The sequence below is a fragment of the Citrus sinensis genome, chromosome 9, assembly GCF_022201045.2.
Source record: "Citrus sinensis cultivar Valencia sweet orange chromosome 9, DVS_A1.0, whole genome shotgun sequence".
Lineage (NCBI taxonomy): Eukaryota > Viridiplantae > Streptophyta > Magnoliopsida > Sapindales > Rutaceae > Citrus > Citrus sinensis.
Window position 1 is genome coordinate 30,949,391 of NC_068564.1, and position 20,963 is coordinate 30,970,353.

The window sequence follows — 20,963 nt, forward strand, 5'->3', positions numbered from 1 at the left end:
CACCGGTGGTAGAGTTGTGAGCCCACACCATAACAAACTTCATCCAAGCACATTGGAGGCCTTAATGTGCTGTCAAAGTTGGTTACGAGCTTACAATAACAATATGAGTTTATTTTACATTGTGATTATATTATACAGTTATTAATATTTGCACTTATAAGTTATTTTACTTATATTATTTTCATTGTTTTATAATTATTTTAATAATTTATATTTTGAATGTGACTTTGTAATGGATCAATATTAATGTAAGATATATTTTGAACTTTATTTTTATCTGAATTTTTTATTTTAATATGATTAATTTAAAATCAAAAATAAAAATAATGTATTAGACTATTAGTTATTCGGGGATCGGGGACCCTCGGGGATCCCCTGTTATTATTCGGGGAGGAAATGGGGATTCTCTCAAGTAATTCTGACGGGGACGGGGAGGGGACGGGGACATATGCAAAATATCGGGGATGGGTATGGGGAGATTGGTCCCCTCCCCTCCCCTCCCCATTGCCATCCCTAGGTGGGTTCGGGAATTGTTTCCAAATTGGGTACGGGTTTGGGGATTATGATCTACGCCCCAAACCCGCTCCGTTGCTATTACTAAAGCTCGATAGCTTAATGGTTTATGATCATTCATCTTTCACATCTCTCCCCCCTCTCTCTCTCTCTCTCTCTATCTATATATAAATATATATATATATAGACACACACATACATACAAGTTTTAGGCTACTTGTGATGTGGACTTTGGGGCCCATTAATTTAGGCCTAGGGTTAATATCTAATTCTGAAAATGCAACTGGAGGAGTATAGTGAACAAGTTCTTGATTCTCTTTGATGTGATGCTCGTTGATGGCGGTTTGAAGAATCTGTGATTCTGAAATTTCTCCGAGGGGAAAAGAAAACATTTTGGACACCACTTTTCCTTTCTTTTTTTTCAAGTAAAGTGCTTCCAAATACTTTCTCGAAATAAAATGCTTATTAAGTATCTTACAAGAAGATTTTTTTTAAAGAAAAAAAAAATTCTCTTAAAGAAGGCATATCAGAAGATAATTTAACTGATTTCGCAGCTGAAAATGTATACAAATAAACGTGAAATTTTGGAGAAAAATAATTTGTCAAAACTTATCGGCAGTCACATTATACGTCTTAGTAATTGTATTGTTAGGACTTAAAAGAAACAACTGCAAGCCGTAATACAACAACGGACTGGGCCTGAACACACTAGCCCATTAGGGACTCTTTAAGCTTTCATCACTTAAAAGATAAAATTTGCTTTTTAAAGAAATCTAAGTCCTGTCTAGAGATAATAGAAACCATTCATGGATTTAAGAGAGAGGGGAGAGGAAGAACTTGCGAGCAAGCATGAACGTTTTCAACAAAGACCATAAATAATATAAATATTGGATTCAAATTCATTAAAAAAGAAGAAGAAGAAAATAATACTAATGGTAACACAACTCACAAGAGTGACCAACTGCTCCATTACCTCTGAAAAATTCTTAAAACAAACTTCTGTAGCAAAAAATTGTCTCTAGTTTCATAGACCGAGTATGGAAAAATTGATTGTAAATTTGAAACTCCTTCAAGTAAGAGCGTATGAAATTTGAAATTAAGGAAAAGAGAAAAAAGAGAGGAACAAAAAGCTTACGGCCACTCCTTGACTATTAATTTGATGACTCGAATCATTTGATTATTATGATCTATTTTCATTCTATAGGCCGCTTCCTGGTGTTTTCCTCTTTGAAAGATGTTGTGTGTGTTTGTGTGTGTATATATATATATATATATATATAAGAGTAGTTAAAATAATGTAACAGTGTACAGACTCGCTAGCAGTTGAGTATTAATTTATTTAATTTTAACCCGCACATGAATGAATGATTATATGAACTACCTTTAACAAGCACGTAGAAAATGTTAATTAATTTTTAATATGGTTTAAACTCGACAAGAGAGTTCGTGATAGATATGAGTACCTCATTGGCCGCAGATGCATGTAGTATCAACATTCTTTTGTTTATTTACCAGTTGTAAATAATATCTTTTTTATTTGAAAGTAAAAGATGCTATCGCTGGAAACCACGTAATTGCTGAATGGTAAAGGACATGCCCTACTGTGAACCCAAAATTAAAAAAAAAAATTGGAAAAGATTTTCTTTCATGTATGTGTGGAAGCATATCCGAGCCATTACAGATCTAGAATTCTGATATATATGTGCTATACTACAGTAAATATATATGCCGTATGGGTGTAAATTTTTGAATTATATGGTAAGAGAGCAGGTATTAAAAAAAATTTAACTTTTTATATGCATTTCAGCCATTTAAATTAGTAAAAAAAAAATTTAAGTAGACACAAAATTAGATTGTTATTATTTTATAATTTTAAAAAATAAAAATAAAAACAATCTAGATATGTGATGAATTCTAAAATCCTGTTTTGGAATTGATGTGCTGTATCTTTTAAGTTATATTTGCTGCGAAAAAAAATTATAATTATGAAACAAAAGTTAATAATATATAGTAAATATAAATTTTAAATAATATTTTTGATAAAAATTATTAAAGATATAATAGATTTTCCAGCATATCAATATAGCTTCTGAGTTACAGCAGTTAGTGTTTATCAAACACCTTAATGTTGTAACTACAGTTGTCCAACATTAATTTTAAATTTACTCTAAATATATTTATAGATTGTGTCGTGCGCAAGCAGAAGACTTTGTTATTTTTATTTTGGAATTTTGCCATAAGTAATCTTTACTTCTTTAGGTTTTGTGGTTTGAAGATGTGCACAGTTCAACGAATGACAACGATAGAGATGGCTTTGTTGTTGTTGTTGTTGAACAAAAGAAGAGGACAAAAAATTAATTTGATTATAAATCAATTATGGCCAGTGCTATGTAACGTAGGCGACACACATTAATAGTAGCGGATTCCACCATAAGTACTGTAGCTGTGTGTGAACGTAAGTTATGATTAACGTAACCTGAGGGGTCCATCAATTATTAGTAATAGTCTTCCAATGGGGATTGCTGCCGTCGAGTACTTGAATATTCAACTGCACGTGAAGCCATTTCACATTCGTTGTACTTCTTCGATACTTCTACTGTAAGCAGGGATCAGGTGCCTCACTCCTAAGACAGTCCCATTGATCCTCTGCTTGTCAGGCATCCACGTGTCGCAATCGGAAGACATAGTCGCTTTGATCCCGCCAGCCAGCAATCAATAACCGTAATTACCGCCTACTTTTCTTACTGACCAATGACAATGACTAAAATAACCCTGAGGAGGCATCCGGGCAATAACCGATGTGACGATGGTTGATGACGAACGACCGAAGGATCCCCAGCGGTCAACCTTGTGCAAAGCAAATCCCAAAGCCTCAAGCATTTGTCCGTAGTGGCAATTATGGTAATTGCATGATATCATGATAATATCAAATATAAAAACGAGCTGAGACGGCCGTGAGCCCACATCCATTATTCATTCAAAATAATCAAGAGCCCTTCTCAAAAAAAAAAAACAAAACATCAAGAGCCCACCACCTTTCTTCTTCTTATTCCACAGAGACGACAACAGAGAAGGGAAGCCTGTCTTTTACTTTTTTTCGATATTTCTTCCACGAGAAAGCAGTCTTGATATTTCATCAAATTTTGCTCCTTCCAGGTTCTGTTTCTTTCACTTTTTTTTTTTTTTTCATTTTTTTAGCACTTGAAGGTCTTAGTTGCTAAGAAAGATTTTTCTTTCTTTTTTTTTGTGGTTTTTTTGGCTTGAATTGTGAAGTTGGAGGTGTTTTAGTTTCTTGTTAGCTTCAGTTTGTGGTTTGTTGAACTAGATGATTGTGAATGAAGTTTAATTTTGATTTTTGAGTTTTTGGGGTTTAGATTTGAGGAATTTTTTTTTAGCTTATTTGTTTATTTTTTCAGTTTGGCCATCTGGATGCTGAGACTTAGATGTTGCTACTTGCTAGTGATTCAACTTGTCAATCAATTTGGTGGGTTGAGTCCCATAGACTTTGTTAGGATTTTGCTGTGGTTGTGAGAAATGGAACTTGCCTGCTTAATATAAATATCTGTTTTCAAGAATTTGATTGAGTTTCTCTCTTTGATTGCCGTACGAGAGCACTTTATAGTTTAAACCTTGAATTCAAGGATTGTTTGTTAAACATGACTGTGGTTCAGTTTGGTATGGTTGTGGGGCCATAGTTTTGTATTTTCCGCATCTTCTCCACTTTTCTTGGTTGCCTTTCCATATATAGAGATGCTCTCCCCGTCTATTCATTTGCAAAGATGGAAATCCTGAGAATGGTTGGTGCTGTTTTTAGTTTCCTGCTATTTCTGCAATTTTGGGGAATCTTTGCGTCTGGGTTTGCAATACAGTCAAAGGTTTGAAGGCTATTCTGGAAGTGATTACTGCGGGTTGGACCTCTCACTAGGTATGTACTTATATGAAATGTTGGTTTGGATTTTACATTTAAAAGATGTGCTATAGTATCAGTATCACAAATGTGTAGCTCTATGAAGTTTGGTCTATGTTTGTGATAAAAATTTTGGAGCTTTAATATCTATTACCTTTTCTCAGCCAAGTTGTCTTTCAGTCCTGGAAGAAAAAATTTACAAAAGGAGGTGAAGGAAGAACCGAAAACCCATGATGCTGGTCAAAATTTCCATCCTAGAGAAGAGAAGAACTATTCTGGATCTCTTTCAACTACCAAAAAGGTTGGGATAGCTGCAACTGGATTGTTCGTCATGTCTTGTGCTCTTCTCTGTCCTTGCTTTTATAAAAAACGGAAAGCAACTGCCCACACTGTTCTTGCCAGGGACCCAAATTCAAGTAAGCCTTCTTATAGGAATCTCATACAATGTCATGATGACAAAATTCTAACCATTTATAGCTCCAGATATGCTTCACAATTTTATGCAGCTATACAACTGAATGATTTTTTTTAATTAAGAATCCCCTGTAATGGCATGTACAATTTATTCATCTACTATTCTACTGTATTCTTAGTCTTCATTTCCTCTTTTTGGTGATAACTTGGCTAGCTTATGTTTTATGTAAATCATGTCACAATTGGCATTCTTGATTCTCGATGCTATATTAACAGAGAAACAATTCTGTTCTTGCAGTGGATTCTGCTTCCTCCTTAGACGTGAATTCTGGTTCTGAAAAGGTTTCTGGTGCTGATAAGGTTCCACCAAGTCCAATGAGGGTACCACCTAGTCCTTCTAGATTCACAATGTCTCCAAAACTTAATAGAATTGGATCTGTACATCTCAATATGAGTCAGGTTGTCAAAGCTACCCGTAATTTCTCACCATCACTACGAATTGGTGAAGGTGGCTTTGGAACTGTCTACAAGGCCCAGCTAGAAGATGGCCTGCTGGTCGCCATTAAACGAGCAAAGAAGGTAAGGCAGTCCTCCATATGTTTGGCAATTCTTCTTGTGCCATAGTTTTTCACCATTTTAATATTTTTGGGAATTCTTTCTCCTTGGTTGGTGAAGTTTATCTTATGGGAGATATCCATATCAAGGCTCCTATATTATTGGGTTGACTCTACTACCTAGGAGTTCTTTTCTAGAGTACATGGCATTGGGCCTCTTGAACCTTGGATGGGTGGTATTCTAGGCATAGAGTGCCTTTAGAATTATGTCTTGTTTGGGATTGAGGTGTTGTAACTTTTAAGTTACAATTGCTATAGAAAAAAAAGTTGTAACTATGAAGAAAAAGTTAATAGTATGTAGTAAATATAAATTTTAAATAATAATTTTGACAAAATTATTAAAGATATAATAGATCTTTCATTATACAATTGAAAAATCATATCAACATAACTTTTAAGTTACAGCAGTTAGTGTTTATCAAACACTTTAGAGCTGTAACTTTTAAGCTACAGCTGTCCAACCTTAATCCCAAACACATCCTTAGACCTCTATTATATTGATTATGTTCTAGGGAGGAACCATAGGTTTGGTTAACCATGACTTATTTAAAGATCTCACTGTAGACATTTGCTTAAAGGTTTTGAACATGTTGGGAGATAGACTCAATCAGCTTGGTTAACAGTTCAATATCAATTTGTTATCCCATAGGTAGAGAGTCATGTGGGCTTTACAAGTCCATTTTAGTGCTAGTAATATCATCTTTTGGGTTAGTACCTTATTTACTCCGAAGGGTTAGGTGAGGCTGCTTAATTTCAATAAGAGTCTGAGTCCTGACTCTTGCAAGGTTATGGGCATAAAAGGAGAAAGAAAATAAAATTTTGAGGCAGTAGTGGCCCCTTGCAGCCTAAACTTGCTATGGTTTGAAATCATTCAAAAGAGTGGCAGCTACGCAGGTTTGAATGATAAATGCTGTGACTGGAGGGGCCGGAGAACAAAAGTTTATCAAGTTATCTTATAAATAATGGTGGAAATGTAGGATGAACCAGAGTTAATATATTCTAAAGCCATAAGTTGATGACATGGTTAATATTTATTTATTCGATAAAGGAGTCCTTATATTGTGGCATTATAAGTCTCCTTTTACCGGATAACGTTGCCTAATTTTCAGTTCTCCTTAACCTTATGTTTCTAAATTGATTGTATTGGTAATGAACATGCACATGTCAGAAGTTGATCTTCTGATCAAATGAATGATCATGGGAAATTAGCTTTCTTCTTATCACTGGTTTTGTCAAATGAATGATCTTAGATAACTGAATTTTCTGGTTTTATTCATCTCACTTGTACAGGAGCAGTTTGAGAACCTGCAAACCGAATTCAGTAGTGAAGTTGAACTTCTATCCAAAATTGATCATCGGAATCTAGTGAAGCTACTTGGTTTTGTTGATAAGGGAAATGAGCGCCTTATTATAACAGAGTTCGTACCAAATGGTACACTTAGAGAACATTTGGATGGTAAGATTGCTAAAATTTGCTATTTAACCAGATTGCGAATGCTAACATTTTTGCTGTTTCTTTCTTTCTTTGGACAGGTCAGTATGGAAAAACCCTGGATTTTAATCAGCGGCTTGAGATAGCTATTGATGTTGCCCATGGACTAACATATCTCCATTTATATGCAGGTGAAAATTTTTGGACTTGGTTAATAGTTTCTAAGATTATCAATTTATCATCTAGAATTGCATTTTGTTATTATTAACACCTAATGACCAACTGTAGAACAAAAGGGGAAGAAAAACTATGTTGAATGTACTGTATTGTCTGGAATTATTGGTGTAATACTTCAAACTTATTGGTAGGGTTAATGATAACTGACCTTGAATCAAATTGCAATGACGGAATGAAACTTGCCTTAATTTTGTTCAAGTCTCAATTAGATTCTGTTCTTGACTCTGTTTCCATTGTAAATGCAGCCTTTTGAGTTTTGATGCAAAACAATTGGTCTCTACTTTTAAGTGTCAGATCTTAGTATTGCCTATAAGATGAAAAGAGAAAATCATTATCAGACCTTTTATTTCATAAATCTTTATGATTGTATTGCAATTCATAACTAAGTTATTGACTTCTACATTTATATTCTTATCAATGGCACTACCTCTATGATATTTTGCATGATTGTAGTAAGTGGTGGTCTTCCTAATCCATTGAGAAATCCTACAATTGCAGCTGCAACTTTCTTATCCCTCTGTTAGCCCTCAGTAATTAATTCTATTCTCATGCTCATTTCATCAATTCTGTATTTTCTTTTATTAACAAATGGCCAATTTTATATCTTTTCTTGGAATAGAGAAGCAAATTATCCATCGAGATGTGAAGTCATCCAACATCCTTCTGACGGAGAGTATGAGAGCAAAAGTGGCTGATTTTGGATTTGCAAGGCTTGGTCCAATGGATTCTGATCGAACGCACATTTCAACCAAAGTGAAAGGAACAGTTGGTTATCTTGATCCTGAATATATGAAGACCTATCAACTCACCACCAAGAGTGATGTATACTCATTTGGGGTTTTACTTCTTGAGATTCTAACTGGACGCCGTCCTGTAGAGTTGAAGAGACCACCTGAAGAGCGGGTGACCCTTAGATGGGTAAGATTGTCTTCTTTTGACAATATTTTGATTCTGACAGATTGCTTGTAAGCTAAATCTGCATGGAATAATGGTAATTGCCCTTTCATGCAACAGAAACTTGTTGGATATGTTGGATCCTTAAAAGTATATATTGTTTTCGTTGTGCAGGCCTTCAAGAGATACAATGAAGGAAACCTATTGGATATGGTGGATCCTTCAATTAAGGAAGTAATCAGTATGGAGATACTTACCAAAATGTTTGGTTTGGCAATTCAGTGTGCAGCTCCAATACGAAATGATCGGCCGGACATGAAATCAGTTGGAGAGCAGTTATGGGCAATTAGAGCAGACTCCCTTAAGAGCGTAAAGAAAGGGTAGCAATATAAATTTGAGCGTGGTTTTGCTCTTAATTTTATTTTAGCTTTGTTGTAAAAAATGAAAACCAAAAAGAGAAAGGGAATATGGTCATTTGCAGCATCTCAACATCACTTGTTCTTTGGCTTTCCGGTTTTTATGTTTTTTTTTTTTTAAGTTGTTTCTTCAAATTGTTATTACAAAGATAATTGCAAACTTATGGCAAGTGTCAGCAGGAAATGGGGCATCTCTTCTTTGTACGTCTCTTTGCTGTTGGCCTACTCGTTGACAAACATTTTTTTTTTAAATGTTATTTATTTATTTATTTATTTATTTTTAATACTCTTATACAGGATTATTATTAATATTATATCAGATATTATATTAATTATTACAATTAATATTTACAAATAAATTATACAACTGGAACCTCCTCTTGACATGTATTCATTTGAATTTTTGTCCAAATTCTTTAAACCCTCTCTAATATTAGAGGAGTGTCCACTCTACTAATATTTCGTAAGAGAGAAATCGTCTTTACTCAATTATTTGATATTGAAAGAGGACTGAAATTAACTCTCATAATATTTTTATAGAGACTCAAATCCTTACTCTCATCATATTTATTTATTTATTTTGCTGGAAAAGAAACTCATCCTAACAGGCTAAGATTATCTGACTATCAGCATAATAGGAAGGGCGGACAATTCAAAATTATCTTAAAAAGTTTACTAAATGCATATATACATTTCACCAAAGCAAAATTGATTACAAAAAATGTAATCTACTACTAATACACCAAAAAGAACACTGCCTCCTCTTCAGCACTGCCTTCAATAAATAAAAGAAAAAATGGCACCACCCCTACCTTTGCATGATTCAGGAGCTTTGTGCGGCTCAAGAACATTATTTAGAAGCTTCGATTTTCGAGTGTGTGCGATGAGTGATGACTGAGATTTGCTAAAACAGTTTTAATGAAGGCGGGAAGCGAATCCTCAATCTTTTCCACCTGCTCCTTGCCAGCAAAGGATTCAAAGCCAATATATGTTCTGGCATGAAATCGTGCCTTGTCAGGATACCCACAACCGGTGATCCCTGCAATTAAGTAGCAGTTGAATTACTAATGGGACACATATGATTGTCAGAAACTATCAATAAAACCACACCATTCCGCAGCAAAGCAAAAGAAGAGATGGTGCTCATGCAAGGACAATAAGAAGAAACTGCAAACCCCACAACTGCAAACACAAGGGCAATGCGCTTAGGGGATCAAATAATTTACTTCAGAAATATCCATAGCAGTAACCGAACTGGCCCATAAAATTGGACAGATAAAATGATTGCAAGTCTAACAAGTTGAGTAATCGATCATTCTAAAAGCTTAGCTCCTAGGAAACAGTGCAACAGGCCTCTTCACAGGTAAGATAACATGTCAACCAACAGACTATCCACACAGGTCCAAACACATGCCGTACAAATACACATATTAATAACAAAGATCCTCTTCTTATGGCTTATATAATTTGATTCATATAGTATGGACATTTCCGTAGTTTCAAAGAGGAGACCTCCAAGTCAGGCTTCAAAGCATATAACAAATAATTTCAAAATTTTGAACTTTTTGAAAATGACCCAACAATAGTTCTAACTCGAATAAAGCACATTGTGTAATCGAGGAATCATGACCAGTAAAAAGGAGAACCACTCAGCACACAATAAATTGGATATGTGGAGAATCATATTACCATTTGGACGTGGTTCAAGAATGAAACTTGACAGAATAAACTAAAGATAGCTGATGTAGTTCAGGACCAAGTAAAAAAAGAATAAAAGGTAAGCAAAAGGATAGAGTCTCTTACATTGGAGATCTTAGGTATCACCAGCAAGTGCCTCAAACCAACTTCTCGAAAAAGAATGAGAGCCTTAGCCAGTGACATTGTCTCCACAACTGTATAAGGCGATGCATTTGCGAACGGATGCAAATCTACATACATCTCCATCTCTTCCTCTGATAATTCGATATCTTCTATTTTGTCACCATTGCCGGAGCCCCTTTTTGCAAAATCCACTGCTGAGAACTGACTGAAAGCATCATTGACAGTTGGATTTGGAGTGGGCAAGAAAGCTTTCTTCTTTAACAGTGTAATGAGGTGGGCTCGAAGGATTAAACCATAGAGAATTGGGGTCTCGGAAAGTGGATTCTCGTCAATTACAGGAAATCCGTTATGCCTTGTAGTTCTGAGAACATGAACTACATTACCAGCCTTCTCAATTCCATGAAACAGCTGAAGAGGGGCTGTAACTACATCACCAACCGTCAGCTGTCTCATGTAAGGCTCAACATGAGTTTCCAGATAAGGAAATCCCTTTGCCTTCATTATCAGGTCATATATATTGCCATTGAAAGCATCTGCTACAGTCTTGGAAATGAGAAGAACCAGCATTATCATAGGCAGCAATAGTAGATTATTAGTTAGTTCTAGGATAATAACACATAGAGAAACTGTCATCCTCATGGATCCACCAAGAAATGAAGCAGCACCCAGCACAGCATAAAGGCCATGATTAAGATTTGAGTGTGAACCAACTAACATTCCAACAAACCGTCCATAGGATGCTCCCGTAACAATAGCAGGAACAAAAAGACCGGCAGGAGCAACAATCCCATAGCTTAAAACACTAAGAGAAAAGCATGTGACAAAAAATATGAGCATTGATGAATGCTGAAACTCCTTATCAGTGTCCTTGCTGAAAAGGTTTCTGATAGCATCATCATTTGTATTGAATATTAGGCTAGCAAGATCATTATAATAACCAGGAGCGCACTGAAATTTCTTGTAGTTTCCAGACCGGCCAATTGTTGGACATGCTTCCGATGCATCAGATGGACAAGGACGGCAAGATGCAAGCCATGGTAATCCGAAAAGAAGACACGATGTCAAAATGGATATTGTGCAAGCAAGAAAAATTTTAGGAGCAATACCCTTCCTGGAAAAGGAAAAACATAATGGAAATGAGCTTCCCAAACAAATATTAGATCAGATACTGAAAAAGTTTTATTTTTTCTCCAATTGCTTACTCATTAATGAAGTTGTAAATCCGGAGAACCTTATCTAAAAGAAAATTGTACAAACTTCCCAATATGCCTCCTACAACTCCAAGGAGAAGCACAAGGGGAACATCAGCTAGGTGATATGAAGCATCTGCTGAATATACATCATACATTATCAGTCCCCCTGTGCCAAATAGCCCACACTTGCCACTCTTACAAATATCAATAAAAGCTCTGAGCAGAATTGCAACAATAGCTGTTGTGAAGAAAGCTCTCCATAGAAGGGCACTTCTCCACCTGCAAGATAAAATTTTCATATCCAGTAAATATTAAAGAATCCACCTTTACAAGGAGAACCGAAGAATCCATGTTTTATACCCACTCATGGAGATCTGCTGAAAATGTGCTGTTGCTAATAGAACGATGGATGATCTTGGCAAACCATTCTACTTTCCCTCAGCATACCAAAAGCATGAACCATGAAGGATTCTTAGCTAAACATTAACTTAACATAGCAATACCAGAAAAATGGGAATTTCTAAATTTTAAGCAAATGAAATTGTGGTAATTCTTTTTTTTTATATATATATATATATTTTAAAGCAACAAATAAAAAATGACTTCCAAAGACAATGAAAGGAAGTTGAGATGGGTAGATTGGTATACCAAGATGCCATTTCTTCAATAGCAAACAGCAAACCACCAACTGGAGCACGAAAAGCGGCAGCAATACCAGCTGCTGACCCACATGTTACAAAATCTCGCCGGTCTCGGTCATTTTTGAAAAAGCGTAACCATTTCCATGTTAAGCCATATTTCTTTGACCCACCCTGCCCCAGTAGGGATGCAACACATGCACCAGTATGCACCATGGGTCCTGCTTTTCCAACTAGAAGAGAAGATGAAACAGCAGAAATGCTTCCAATTATCTGCACATTGAACAAACATGAAAGATACCTTTACTTTAGAAAACAATAAACTTAACTTAAAAGGTACATGAAACATTTATCCTAGTGTAGAATAGAATATCCAAAGACTTTCAGCAAGTTTGGTCAGATAAAACAAAGAATCCTATTAATGTATAAAAACTACCATCAAAAGAAAATCAGAGAAGAGACTGAGATACCAGAGTTAGTAGTGACTGAGTAATTTTGAAGCCTACAACTCTATCCAAATTAACATACTCACGAAGCCCTTCTGAAAGCTAACATGAAAAAGCAAGCAGTAACCAACATGTATCCCTCACCATTTACATAAACAATCACGATACCGCCTTAAAGCATGGCTTATCAACCAATTAAGTATGAATAATATAAACAAACGTACCTTAATAACCAAAGTCCGAAACGACAATATTCCCGGGGCATCAACACCATTAAGGTAAGCCTTCACTTCCGGTATGCCGGAACCAGCTGCCGCCGGCGCAACAGTAGCCGTAACAATAGACGCAAACAGAGTAAGTACTAAATTCGGAATTGAGAAGGCCAGAAACGCCATTCCAAACCTGTAACGACAACAAACCCACCACAATTATAATTACATCATCATCACTATAAATAAATAAATAAATAAATAAATAAAAATTAAATTAAATTAAATCAAGAGTGAGAGCATGTATATAAATACTTGTTGGCGAGCATCATATTGGAAGTAACAACAAATTTGGTGCCGGCAATATTCTCAACGGCAAGATTGTTTAAAAAGCCAATGAGGCCAACAATCAAACCAATCAAGAAGCAAAGCGACCACTTCATGAATATGTACTGAATCATCTGGTTTCTGCCACGTGTCCTCCAATCCTCCTTGAAGAAATCATTCTCAGCTATCTCGTAGTCAAGACTCTCGATGGGGCACACATCAGCCCCGACAAGCGCTACTTGGGAAGTTGAGTTGCTGATGCTCGATCTTGATCTTTGATGCGACAGCAGAGGCACCGTCAATGATTCCGGGTCCTGCCCTCCCTCCACCCCCGCCGTATTCAAGTTTTCAAAAGCAGCAGCGGTGGCCATCTTTTCTGTTGGTGGTTGGGTTTTCATCTGTGGATGATTATATTTATTTATTTACCATTGTACAGAGAGATTATAAAAGATTAGAAGGCGGAATTAAATTGAATTGAAGTCGAAAGAGATGGAGTTTGAGAGCGAGTTGGATTCTACAACTGAAAACGAAAAGTGCTACAATTACAGATTTCCACCTGGAGTTTCAGACTTTCAGCTTCAGTTTTCCGTTTCAGTTTAAGTCGTGCTCTCTTAAACGTCACACCTCACTGGTCTCATGGCAGCACGTATTTTGTCGTGTGCAATAAAGTTCGATTCTTTTTGTTTTTCCAATTTTTTTTTAATTTATAGTTGTTGGTTTTTTTCTCTCTCTCTCTCTCTCTTTTTTTCTCCCTAGTTTTAATAGAACAACTTTTTCTCTCAGGGGAATCTTGTTCAAATTTAAACACGTAATATCTTTTCCGCATGAGAACAGCGAGACAAAAAAAAGTAAATAATAAAAAAAATAAAATTATTTTATCTCTTAAAAAAAAAAACGTACTCATGAAATAATATTCAAATCTCTCTATTAAATTCTCGACATTACAATTTGACTTTTAGATGGAAAGTTTATTATTTCTCATTGAAAAAAATTACTCCCTTTTAAATGGAAAGTTTGTTTCTCATTAAAAAAACAATTATTTTCTCGGTGTAAATAACTAATTTTTAGTTACTAAATCAAGATTGCAGAATGCATACTTTTTAAGAGAGAGATAAATCATAAACGGATCTTCTCACCACATTTTTTTTTTTCCAAAAAAAAAAAAAAGCATAAGAGCGTTTTTTTTTGTATTTAAGCAAAATGCAAAGTACCTTGTCGTAATTTTCCTATGCAAACAAATTGTTGGAGCAATCGAGATCCACGTCACTTGTATCCGTATCCAGTTGTCCCCATGTGGCGCCAAGTTTTGGGACTCCGGAAACTTCGTTCGAAGTTCGAACAAAGAATTGATGGCGCCTACCGCTACGGAATCTCAAATCTGTCCCTATTCCCGCAACTGTTTATATGTCCCGGTCGATCAGAGGCTCGGCTTCTCTCCCCCACCCCTAGCCGTTTTCGGTTTGGACGAAGCACAAGGGGGGACCTTTTTTTTTTTTTTTTTGGGTTTCCCGTTTCGTATTCTTATCGGTAGATAGCGTCTTGAAACGCTTTTATGTTGGTTCTTCTATTAAAGAAGAAGCCTCACCGGTGATGGTCGGCCTGTCTAGAGAGGATAGTCTGCTTCTTCGCCTATTCGGCTGGTCCTGGTGGCGGACTGGTAGGGGCGCCACGAAAGAGGGTAATGATCGTGTGTAGCACGGTACGTCTGGATCAAAATGAATTAACCACCACTACTATCCAATACGTGTCCCTATGACGTCGTTTTGTTATTATTATTAATATTATGGATCCGCCCACGGTGCATAATCTGCAGTCTGCACCGTGCAGCCAAAATGATATGAGCCGTTAGATAACGACAAAGAAAATAAGTGGTGTAGAAAATTGTCAGATGAAAAAATGAATACAGATTGATTAGAGGGGAAATCGGGTAGCACTGAATCACTGATGTTACTGAAAATATATATGTACACATAAATGTGAAAAGTGAAAATCCCTCTTTCTTCTCCGTTCCATCAGTGCGGCTATGATGAAGAGTAGGAATCCATATTATAATAGGATTAGTTTCCTTATTAACTAAAGTTTAAAATTTTTAAATTCCTTTTTAATTTAGAATTTTGTTTCCCTTTCAATTTAGGATTTTGTTTTTCCTTCATGAATTAGGATAATTACTACTACTATAAATAGCTCCCTCTTGTAACATTTGAAGGAGAGAATTTTGAGTTTAATAATATTTCAATTTTCAAATCTCTTTGTGAGTATTTGAACAGTTAATTCTTGGTATTCTACGGAATCAACGAGTCTTAACCCCTAAATTTACGGTATTCTTTTGAATCAACGTGAATTTAGTTGTTCTTTTGTTCCGGTATTCTCTAGAATCAACGGAATATTTTGAACATTAAACTTCCGCTGCATCAGTTTGGTATCAGAGCAAAACCTGGTATCACCAATCTAACTTCATCTACCACAAAACCTTTCCTTTTTCCCTTTTTGATTTTTTTCGTTTAGCTTAAAAAAAAAAACATAACTTTTTCAGACAAACCACCACCACCATCATACTTACCAACCCAAAATCTTTCAGATCCACCCATCCTTACTCGATTTCTGACCACTGTCATCGGAAATCTAAAACTTTTGCTTAATTACAGTTTCGGCCTAAGATTTTTATTTACTTTCAGTTTAGCCCCACTACCTTTTTAAACCCGAATTTAAAAAAAAAATGCCTCCAAGAAAAGCTCGTGATGCTCAAGAAGATGTTTCGAAAGATGAATCCCTGGCTAGTATGACAGCCAGAATTGATATGTTAGCTGCACAAATGGCACGAATGGCAGAGTTACTTGACGAACGCCATTGTACTCCAGAACGTGAAGACAAATCAAGTGGAAGCTTTGCTAACCCATTCTCTGGGCGTCGCCCTAAAACTGAGTCTACTGATGACAGAAGACGGGAATATGGGTTGAGAATTGACATTCCCGAATTTCAAGGAAGTGGTCGACCTGAAGAATTATTGGATTGGATTAACGCCATTGAGGAAGTTTTCGAATACAAAGAAGTTCCTGAAAATAAACTAGTTTCGCTTGCTGCAACTCGATTTCGTGGAAGAGCAGCAGCTTGGTGGCAACAAACTAAGCTCACAAGGATTAGGCAAGGCAAAAAGAAGATTGATTCTTGGGAAAAGTTCAAGAAGCACTTGCGTGGAGCATTCTTGCCTCATAATTACGCCAAACTGTTATACCAACAGCTACAGAATTTAAGGCAAGGTAATCGATCAGTGGATGATTACACTACAGAATTCCATTGGTTGGTGGCACGCAATGACTTGACAGAGACAGAAGAGCAACAGGTTTCCCGCTATATTGGAGGCCTACGATCTCAATTTCAAGACCAATTAAATTTACTTGACCCATACTCTGTTTCAGAGGCACACCAACAAGCCTTGCAGTTGGAGAAGCAATTTAGTCGACGTACTAATGACTCAAGCTTTCGGGGTGCTCAAAGTGTTGTTCGTGATAATTCAAACCCGACTTCCCAATTTCGTACTTTCACTCCTCCAAATCCTCCAAATAAAACTAGTAAGCCTAGTGAAATCGGTCAAAGCAGCAAAACCCAATCCTCGGGTTCGGGATTACGCTGTTTTAATTGCGGAGAAAATGGGCACCGAATGACAGAATGTAAAAAGGGAGGAAAATATGGTAAAGGCTTATTCGTAGGCACAGAGGAAAGCGAAGACTATCAGGAGGAAGAAACTGAAGAGTTTGCTGTAGAACCAACTTTTGATAGTAGTGGTAGCGCTCAATCTGTTGAAGAACATGGTGATAGCGGACCAATGTTGATCGTGAACCGTGCATTCTTCACTCCTAAAGGTCAGGACAAAGACAAGTGGCTACGACAAAATATCTTTCAGACTACTTGCACAATTGGGGGTAAAGTATGTCGTATGGTCATAGACTCCGGCAGTTGCGAGAATGTCATTTCAGAAGAAGCCATAACAAAGCTAAATTTAAAGACAGAACCTCATCAAACTCCATACAAGCTCACATGGCTGAAGAAGGGGAATCAAGTGACAGTATCGAAATGTTGTTTAGTTTCCTTATCCATTGGTTCAATTTATAAAGACAAAATTTGGTGTGATGTTGTGGCTATGGATGCTTGTCATCTATTACTGGGTAGACCTTGGCAATATGATCGAAACGTAGTGCATGATGGGAAGAGAAACACCTACAGCTTTATGTTTAACAACACCAAGATCGTTCTCCTACCTAACAAGGAGTTTACTCTCCAGCAAGACTTGGGTAATTATTTGTTAAGCAAGAAGCAATTTATAGATGTTGTAGCAGAGACAAAGAGAATCTACATTTTATTGGGAAAAGAGAGTAACGGTAATTCAAAGATTCCTGAAGCTGTGACACATATTCTGGCGGAATTTCAAGATTTGTTCCCCAAGGAGCTACCACAGGGTTTACCACCTCTTCGGGATATACAACACCAAATTGATTTGGTACCAGGTTCTACACTACCAAATCGACCTCATTATCGTATGAGTCCTACAGAACATGAGGAATTAAGGCGCCAAGTAGAAGAGTTACTAGAAAAGGGATTTATCCGTGAAAGTCTTAGTCCCTGTGCAGTCCCTGCTTTATTGACTCCAAAGAAAGATGGTTCTTGGAGGATGTGCGTGGACAGTCGAGCTATCAATAAAATTACAGTTCGATATCGTTTTCCAATCCCTCGATTAGATGACTTGTTAGATCAACTCAGTGGAGCAACAATTTTTACCAAACTTGATTTGAAAAGTGGCTACCATCAAATTCGAATACGACCTGGAGATGAATGGAAAACAGCTTTTAAAATTCGCGAAGGGTTATACGAGTGGTTGGTAATGCCGTTTGGCTTATCCAATGCTCCGAGTACTTTTATGCGAGTCATGAATCAAGTTCTTCGCCCTTTCATTGGAAAGTTTGTGGTTGTTTACTTCGATGATATACTTATATATAGCACCAGCCACGAGTTACATCTACAACATTTGAGAGAAGTGCTTTCAGCCTTAAGAGCAGCAAGTTTATACACAGCAGTAAACAAGTGTATTTTCTTAACAGAGAAAGTATTATTTTTGGGATATGTGGTGTCGAAAGATGGTATATCTGTTGACCAATCAAAAGTGGATGCTATTCGAGATTGGCCTCCGCCAACTACTTTATCCGCCACCAGAAGTTTCCATGGATTGGCCTCTTTTTACAGGCGATTCATTCCTCATTTCAGTACTATTATGGCACCAATCACGGATTGCATGAAAGGAGGAAAATTCTCTTGGACAGAGGCAGCTACTAAGGCATTCGAGATTATCAAAGAAAAGTTGATTACTGCCCCAGTACTTGCTCTACCAGATTTTTCGCTCACTTTTGAGGTACATTGTGATGCTTCTAAGGTCGGCATTGGAGCTGGTCTTAGCCAACAAGGATTACCCCGCACTCAGAGGGGTATGGATTTAATATTTGTTGTTGTTGATCGATTCTCGAAAATGGCTCACTTCATTGCTTGCAAGAAGACTACAGACGCTTTGACTGTTGCTCGCCTATTCTTCAAGGAAGTCTATAGATTGCATGGTTTACCAAGTTCTATAGTATCTGATCGGGATACACGATTTCTTAGCCATTTTTGGAAGACATTATGGAAATTGACTAACACTCGCCTGAATTTTAGTAGTGCTTACCACCCACAAACAGATGGTCAAACTGAAGTTGTCAACCGCTCTTTAGGAAACCATCTGCGTAGTCTAGTTGGCGATAACTTGAAGATGTGGGATCAAAAGTTATATCAATTCGAGTTTACTTATAACCGTGCAGTTAAGCGTAGTACTGGTTTAAGCCCTTTTCAGGTAAATTACAGATATAATCCACGAGCTCCCATTGACTTGGCTCCAGTTCTAAATTTAGTTCGCAAAAGTGGTAAAGCAGAAGACTTTATTGAGCAGCTTCAGAAGATTCATGAAACTACGCAAGAGTCTTTGAAGCAGACGACCGAAGGTTATAAAATTATGGCAGACAAAAAACGTCGAGCTTTAGAATTTCAAGTGGGAGATTTTGTTTGGATTATCCTAACTAAAGATAGATTCTCAGTTGGTGAGTACAACAAACTTTCTGCCAGGAAAATCGGCCCTTTGGAGATTATAGAGAAGATAAATCCTAATGCCTACAGATTAAAGCTTCCTAGTCATATCCGCACTGCAGATGTATTTAATGTTAAGCATCTTATTCCTTACAGAGGTGATCATGATGAAGATGTTGCTGATAATCCGAATTCGCGGGCGAATTCTCTCCACCCTGGGGGGAATGATGAAGAGTAGGAATCCATATTATACTAGGATTAGTTTCCTTATTAACTAAAGTTTAAGACTTTTAAATTCCTTTCTAATTTAGAATTTTGTTTCCCTTTCAATTTAGGATTTTGTTTTTCCTTCATGAATTAGGATAATTACTACTACTATAAATAGCTCCCTCTTGTAACCTTTGAAGGAGAGAATTTTGAGTTTAATAATATTTCAATTTTCAAATCTCTTTGTGAGTATTTGAACAGTTAATTCTTGGTATTCTACGGAATCAACGAGTCTTAACCCCTAAATTCACGGTATTCTTTTGAATCAACGTGAATTTAGTTGTTCTTTTGTTCCGGTATTCTCTAGAATCAACGGAATATTTTGAACATTAAACTTCCGCTGCATCAGGCTATGTCACCGTCGCCGACCACCTCTCATCACTCTTAATAGGGATATTTGCGGATTGAATTTTACATATTAAATATTAATTTATATCTGATTTATGATTTTATAAATTATAAATTTATAATCTAATCTAATTGACGGATTGGTAAAATTCAATCTAAATATAATATATATTTTTGTAGATTAAATACGGATTTGACTCAATCCATATCCAATCCATTATTTTACGAAAATCTTTAATTTTGTCCAATTTACGAAGTAACTAAATTAAAAAAAATATAGAGTAATGATACAGCCACAAACTTTTGTACAAACTTATTTTGTACAAACTGATGTGGCATGGGTTGAATTAAATATCACTTGGCTCACATAATTTATTTTTATTAATTTATATTTTCATTCGACCAATGAATTAATGCCACGTCAGTTTGTACAAAATTAGTTTGTACAAGAGTTTGTGGATGTATCATTACTCTAAAATATATAATATAAAATAGTTTTACTATCAATTAAATTAAAAATTGAATAATATTTAAATAAATTAATTGTTTAAATAAAGCTAGAATAATACTTCCAAAGTTTCAAAATATAACACATCGAAAAGAAAAAAAAATCTTATTTGTTTAGATCAATACATGAAAATTAACTGAAATTATGAATTTAAATATATATACAAAATTTGAAATCTAAGAGCTTGGATGAAACATGAAGAAATTAAGAAATTTGAAGAGTTCGAAAAGCTTGAAATGAAAATAAGAAATTAAGCTAATTACCTCAAGTGATGAAGCGAAATAGTGATGACTTGTGCGGCAGCCAGGTAGAGGTTTGATGTTATATGCTAAAATGTTTTATTTAGCTTAGGATTTTTTGTTTTGCTTTAGGATTTTTAATGTTTAAGAAGCTATATTTGCTTATCTAATTATTCAAATTTTTTATTTTATATTATTATTGAATAAGATGTAATATGCTATTAATTTAACTATATTTTAACTTATTTATTTATTAGTAAGTAGCAATGCTACATTTATATTTTATTTTTTAATTAAATAAATATTTTTTTTGCTGATTCACAGATTTTTTTCCGAATTTACATAAGTAAATCCGTATCCAATTCACCGACTACGGATTTTCGAGTTGTCAAGATAATTCAATACACGAATCCACAAATTAGATTTTTACGGATCGTT

At 35.9% G+C, this 20,963-nt stretch overlaps 2 protein-coding genes across 3 annotated transcripts; one reads left to right on the forward strand and one right to left on the reverse strand.

Moving 5' to 3' along the window:
- Positions 1-3,449: 3,449 nt before the first annotated feature.
- Positions 3,450-8,500, forward strand: LOC102617565 (calmodulin-binding receptor-like cytoplasmic kinase 3; the record flags this gene model as incomplete). The annotated part of the gene is made up of 8 exons (XM_025097415.2): positions 3,450-3,669; positions 4,328-4,438; positions 4,585-4,836; positions 5,133-5,413; positions 6,739-6,904; positions 6,982-7,071; positions 7,737-8,035; positions 8,186-8,500. Coding segments are annotated over 8 exons (1,629 nt in total), but the record flags the coding sequence as incomplete, so codon positions are not given.
- A 559-nt stretch (positions 8,501-9,059) lies between these two features.
- Positions 9,060-14,795, reverse strand: LOC102617069 (putative chloride channel-like protein CLC-g). 2 transcript variants are annotated; one of them, XM_006474341.4, is made up of 7 exons: positions 14,273-14,795; positions 13,050-13,459; positions 12,750-12,927; positions 12,090-12,352; positions 11,451-11,720; positions 10,231-11,359; positions 9,060-9,466 (listed from the first exon to the last, which is right to left on the reverse strand). In XM_006474341.4, the coding sequence occupies exons 2-7, from the start codon at positions 13,457-13,459 to the stop codon at positions 9,332-9,334; spliced, it is 2,385 nt and encodes a 794-aa protein (XP_006474404.1). In that variant the 5' UTR covers positions 14,273-14,795; the 3' UTR covers positions 9,060-9,331. The 2 variants fall into 2 exon arrangements, with proteins under 2 accessions (XP_006474404.1, XP_006474405.1); XM_006474342.3 differs by lacking the exon at positions 14,273-14,795 and adding an exon at positions 13,618-13,636.
- Between the last annotated feature and the right edge of the window lie 6,168 nt (positions 14,796-20,963).